This window comes from Triticum dicoccoides, chromosome 1A (assembly GCF_002162155.2).
Source record: "Triticum dicoccoides isolate Atlit2015 ecotype Zavitan chromosome 1A, WEW_v2.0, whole genome shotgun sequence".
In the NCBI taxonomy this organism is placed as follows: Eukaryota; Viridiplantae; Streptophyta; class Magnoliopsida; order Poales; family Poaceae; genus Triticum; species Triticum dicoccoides.
Genome location: NC_041380.1, coordinates 475,508,540 through 475,514,795, shown reverse-complemented (window position 1 = coordinate 475,514,795; position 6,256 = coordinate 475,508,540). Strand labels below are relative to the sequence as shown.

General features: G+C 43.4%; 1 protein-coding gene across 1 annotated transcript; it reads left to right on the top strand.

Moving 5' to 3' along the window:
* The first annotated feature begins 841 nt into the window (after positions 1–841).
* LOC119280319 (phospholipase A1-II 7-like) lies at positions 842–3,373 on the top strand. Its single transcript, XM_037561211.1, has 2 exons — positions 842–1,649; positions 2,492–3,373. The coding sequence occupies exons 1-2, from the start codon at positions 945–947 to the stop codon at positions 3,086–3,088; spliced, it is 1,302 nt and encodes a 433-aa protein (XP_037417108.1). The 5' UTR covers positions 842–944; the 3' UTR covers positions 3,089–3,373.
* Positions 3,374–6,256: the final 2,883 nt, after the last annotated feature.

The window sequence follows — 6,256 nt, the reverse complement described above, 5'->3', positions numbered from 1 at the left end:
GATCAAACTTTACGAAACTTGACTTCAGACAAATCTTATATGTAGAGTAAAATGGACCGGTGGGAGTAATTTTTTCAAAGAAATTATAGTTTACATGAATTTTCTGAACACTTTGTATGTCTATGGTTTTTTTAGAATTATTTATGGAATTTTTACCTATGATCGGTTGTGTTATAGTTGTACTCCCTCCGTCCATGAATAAGTGTACATATAATTTTTTTTAAGACAAGTTATGAAGTGTAGTAAAAAATGCATTAGAATGTGCAAGCCATCATCTCTCTTCTCTTTAATTACCCCACCCCGAATGAGCTGAGTGCAGGTAGAAAGTGAGGAGACCATGTGTTAAATGTCATTGGTCTTGATTATGATTATCGTGTGATGAAAAAGAAGCATTTTTTCTACTTTAAAATGCATTGTGAAGGTAGAAGACTAGAAATACATTCTTTTATGAATAAATTTTAAATGTCAAACGTACACTTATTTGTGAACCAAAGGAGTATGTTGTATGTGAGGGATTTACTTCCGTCCCTTTTTGCTACTTAGGCACATGGGGTAGTGGGAACATGTCCCCGTGGTTGGAGGAATTCGTAATCCGTATTGCACAGGAAAATCTCTCCTAGCGGCTATTGCCTTGGGTGTTTCCTCCCCAACTAACTGATTTGAGCCCGGTGATTTCTTAAAAAAAAAAAAAGTATGCCAGCATCATGCAAAACTGGGAATGGCCACTTAACAGTAGGATATAGTACAGTGATTGACAGTAAGACTGGGAAGAAATAATATAAATACTGGAGCAAGTCACATGGTTCACACGGAAACGTCCTATAAGTACACGCCCAAGCTGAAGCAAAGAGGCCACAACACTAGCTTGCAGCCATACTTACTGGCACGCAGCCGATCGATCGAGAAGATCCATCGGATTAACACCCACCAGCAGCCCGCGCGCCATGTCGTTCCTCCCGATCCCATTGCCAATCGTTGGAGACATAGCCAGCAAGCTGCAGGACCAAGAGAAACCGCGTGGCAGCGGCACGACATCGGCGGCGGCGCCTATCGTCGGCACCGTGGCCAGCAGGTGGCGCGAGCTCCACGGTGAGAACTCGTGGAAGGGCCTCCTGGACCCTCTGGACCCGCACCTCCGCGCCACCATCATCTCCTACGGCGAGATGGTGCAGGCCACCTACGACGGGTTCAACACGGAGAGGCGCTCCCCGCACTGCGGCGCGTGCTTCTACGGCCACGACGACCTACTGGCCGGCGTAGGGGTGCCCCACCACGGCAACAACTACCAGGTCACCAAGTTCGTCTACGCCACCTCGTCGCTGCCACTCCCGGAGTCCTTCCTCCTGCTGCCGCTCCCGTCGTTGCCGGACGTGTGGAGCCGAGAGTCCAACTGGATGGGGTATGTGGCCGTGGCCACGGACGAGGGCGCCGCCGCGCTCGGGAGGCGCGACATCGTCGTGGCGTGGCGCGGCACCATCAAGAACCTGGAGTGGGTCAACGACCTCGACTTCACGCCCGTGCCCGCCACGCCCGTGCTGGGCTCCGCGGCGAGCCAGAACCGCTTTGCCGTCGTGCACCGAGGGTTCCTGTCGGTGTACACTTCAAGCAACAAGAGCTCCGAGTTCACCAAAACCAGCGCCAAAGATCAGGTAAGTAACGCGCCACAATGATGCAATTTTCATAAATGAGCGTTTGGTACGTCCAATAGATCAAACCGACCGTTATAAATAACAGTTTTGCTAAAGCATATTTAGATGTGCTCCAAGTATTGCACATCTAAATTTTATAATAACTCTAGTTCTATCATATAAAAAGACAACACAGTCTTGACTAGACTGAAGCAAAGAGATTGACTATACGGAGGCAAGGCGACGATCTAACTAGACACAGCAAGTCAGTTTAACTATTGTTAATTTATGTCACTAAAAAATGCTAGAGATTTTCATTCGAAAAAAAATCCTTGAGATTTTTATCAAGGTTCAAAACACAGACAGGAAAATGTCAAAATTTGCCAGAAAAATAAGACATGATGGGCAACCATCAGACGAAAGATTTTCTGAGAGAGCCCAAAAACTTGGTTCCACGAGTGAAAGATATATGAAGTTAAATCTTATTGCAAATTTTTGTTGATAGCTTGTCAAGCTAACCACTTGGTAAAGAATGACTTATTGACCCGCAAAAAAGAACAAAATAATGACTTATTTACAGGCTAAACCATCCATCACCCACGACAATTGAACGCGTCAGAAACGGAAGGATAACAAGTATAAAATGGTCTGCGTTAAAAAACTCGGGCAGCGCGTTATCCAAATGTTAAATTTATGCCTCAACGAAAGCGATGCCCTGCTGGCTGTGTGTACTTACCGTGCAACTTTGTTAATTCAGAAATAACTAATTTTTGGGCGACCTAGGGAATATCACACATGACTATTTTCAGGAAATGGTTTCCTCCCGGTTTCCTCCATTGACGCACATATACACATGCCTGCAGGTTCTCAAGGAGGTCAGGAGGCTTGTGGAGTTGTACAAGGACGAGGAGGTCAGCATCACCGTTTGCGGCCATAGCCTCGGTGCGTCGCTCGCCACCCTCAACGCCGTTGATCTGGTGTCTAGTGGCGCCAACAAACCCGAGAGCTCCACTAAATCGTTCCCTGTGACTGCTATCGTGTTCGCAAGCCCCCATGTCGGGGACCGCTTCTTTAGGTCGGCGTTCAACTCATTCCCAGACCTGAAGGCACTTCATGTGCAGAATGCTGGCGACATTGTGCCCATGTACCCACCTTTGGGATATGTGGATGTGGCCGTGGAGCTGACCATAAGAACAATCCGATCTCCGTATATGCGTATGCCGGCCACGGTGTTGACACTCCACAATCTCGAGTGCTACCTACATGGAGTGGCTGGGGAACAAGGCAGCGCTGGAGGGTTCAAGCTAGAGGTGGAACGTGATGTGGCATTGGTGAACAAGGGTGCCGATGCGCTCACGAACGAGCACCCAGTGCCGGCAGAGTGGTGGGTCCCTAAACACAAGTTCATGGTCAAGGGGAAGGATGGACGATGGGCACTCCAAGACTTCAAGCACATCTGAGTTACTCCCATCGGCAATGGAGGGTGCATTATCCCTTGATGTGATTCATGGTGTCTTACTCCTTATGAAGGTTCTTAAATAAAAGCTACGGTTTGTTAATGTTCCTAGTATATTTACACTATTATGCAAACACAAGGACGGTAATACAAAATATAATATGTGTGACACATGAATATGGTGAAACACTTCCCATCGACAATCCTTTAGTGTTCTTCATACCAAATTTCTTCATGACATATGTGTATTTGGTTCCAAATATGAAGGTACCTTCCTTTGTTATCTTTATTTGAAGTTTGAGGAATTACTTCGACTTGGCCATCATGGACATCTCAAACTTGCTTTATATAAGTTTACCTAAAAGTGGGGTTAGTTGATCTAAAGGTTATATCGTCCACAGATATTTGACACACCAGAATTTCAATTTTAACTTTCTTAGTGAAGATTGTTGAGTCAATTCTCCCAATTTGAAAAATCTTTTAACAAGGAATCTCCTTACACATTCATCTCATGCCACGGGGGCTTGCTTTAGTCTTGCCTTGTGGATTTTTGTATGACTAGAGCCTTATGGAGTTTATAGGCATGGTGAGGCAATTTGAAGTTTTTAAAATTGCAAGGTTGTTTAACACAGACCAACATTTTGACTTTTACCATTTAAGGAAACACATTAAACATCTATTTGATGAAGAGTTTTATCATGGTTACTAGTATGAGCAAGAAAAATACAAATAGCTTCAATGTCTGCCAAGGTTTTCTCTATACATTAGCGCTTGAGGTCTCACCAAAGTCTAACCCATCAATTTGGGTTTACCCTTGAGCCATGAGGCTGAAGCATTCTACCCTCTCTGTGAGAGGGCTGCGTGGAATTTATTCATAGGACGGGGCTTATCCTATAGGCTACACACATGATTTGGGTACAAGCATGATTATCACATTATTAACAAAATAAAAATAGATTGAATCAGTACCATACGCTAGCAACCTAATGCTAACATCCTTACTAACTAAGCCTTGGTCGTGTTCTGGAAGCATGTGGAATCTTCTGGATAATATCTTCAAACCCCTGCCCCTATCACAGTTTTAGAACAATTGAGATTAGACTTCTCTTCTAAGTTCTTCGTGGCTAATGCCTGGGTAAATCCATGTACAATCTGATCTTATCAATGGATGAAATCGAATGTCCACTTGTTTGTTAGCTACCCCTCTTCTCACAAAGTGAAAATCTATTCCAATATGTTTGGTTGTAGCATGAAATAAATGTCCGCATAATTTTTTTAAAAATATTCATGTGCTTAAAGAAAGTTCACGTAGGTTTAAAAGTTTTCACACATTAATGCTCGTGTATTTGTCAAAAACATTTACTTATATTGCTAAAAGATAATTAAACAGAGAAAATAAAAGAAACGGACAATGAAACAAAGTGAAAAACAAACATTACAGAAAAATTTCCGCGCAGGAAAAACAGAAAAGTGTAAAAACCTCAGACTTTTATTTAAAAAAACAAGGAAAAACCTACGAAATGGGCTGGTCCACTCTATTGCTGCAAGAGCACATCGCTACCAATCCTTTATTTTCTAAATACTAGTAGAACGCTCGTCCCTTGCTACGAGTCAGAATGCATATAAATGAATCAAAAAAATAATTAAGATCGTCTCCAATGTCTAAGCTCATCTGTCTCTCGTACCGTCGGGTGTATTCAGATATTGAACTAGGGCCCAATAGGCTCCCCAAAATTCAACCATCTGGACATTACTGGCTTCCTCAAATCCAGATCATGTGTGGGAAGAAATGTAGTTGTCCGCACTATCCGCCAAGTTATCCAACAACAAACAACCCCACGACGCATCCGTCTTTTTTCCTGTCGGACCCTCCCATTCCCGCTCGGTTTCGCGCCGTGGAGCCCTCTCCTTTAAAACCGGATGACGCCCACCTCACATTCTTCATGGCACTCTCTCTTCTTCACACCATACTTTTCCATAGACTACCAAGGAGGAGGCCCCGCCAACCGCCCCGCTCTTCGACCTGATCCCCTACTCCGTGTTTGTGTCAACCCGCCACTATCGTCAAAGGAGACGAGCCGTGCACCATCTCGTGATGCCTCCCCGACCCAAGAAGGCAGATCCGATGTCTCCTGATCCATTTCCACGCTTTAAGACAAAGTTGAATGCCGTGCATCACCACGAGCAAAAATATGATGTTCGTTGTTGGGCATGTAACTGATACGCTATCGTGTCCTTTATTAACTCCGGTAGCAAAAATTTGTACGACTTGATGAAAATATATATGAACCACTAGCTCATGCAATTTGTTGTAAAGCCGTCTATAATAAAATGCAATTTGTTGTAAAGCAATATATAATAAAATGCAATTTGCCATATTTTCTAAACTAGAAATTTATTCCGCTCAGACAGCCGTAAATGAACAGACCAACCCCAACATCCATCATCTCTCTCTCTTATCACAAAATCCACTAACTCGTGTTCTAAGTGAGCTGGTGATTGATGTCGTCGTGGTAGGCCAACAACAAGGGACAAGGGCAGCAACCGTCTTCCTATCTTAGTGCCAGTACCTCATGGTTCTATACTAGACCTACCCTTCATCCCGGGCTCTACCATTATGGCGACACACTCATCCATTGCCATGGAAAAAGAAACCTATGAATAGAAATGCCCATCCAAAGCATGAAAAATGTGAATGTTTCTCTCCTCTTCCCTCCCTCGCCCACACATGCCCGATTCGTGGTACAAATTTATGTATCTGTCAAAGAATAGCAAAAAAAGATTATCCTCAGCTTCTATCTCCTATACCTAAAAGTGCTTCTAGGTCATCAAATTTACCAATTATATGCTCCAATAAACCAAATGAAAGAGAGAGCATATCAATTTGGGACCTTAAGTTTCCCTTCCACAAAAGTTGGATCCATGAGCTAAATACGACAACCTAAAGAGATAACATTCAAAATGTTTCGAGGTACTCGGAAAACCATCTAGAACCTAATAAACAAATATCTAGTTGAAATATAAATATTTGATTAATGTTGCATGGATACAACCAGCATTGCCACAGGACAAACAAGCTTATACGTTGTCAATTGTTCTAGTTAGAAATGTGTATTGAACTTGATATAATATGGTTTTCAATCATAGAGTGACAAGTATTTACTCTCACCCG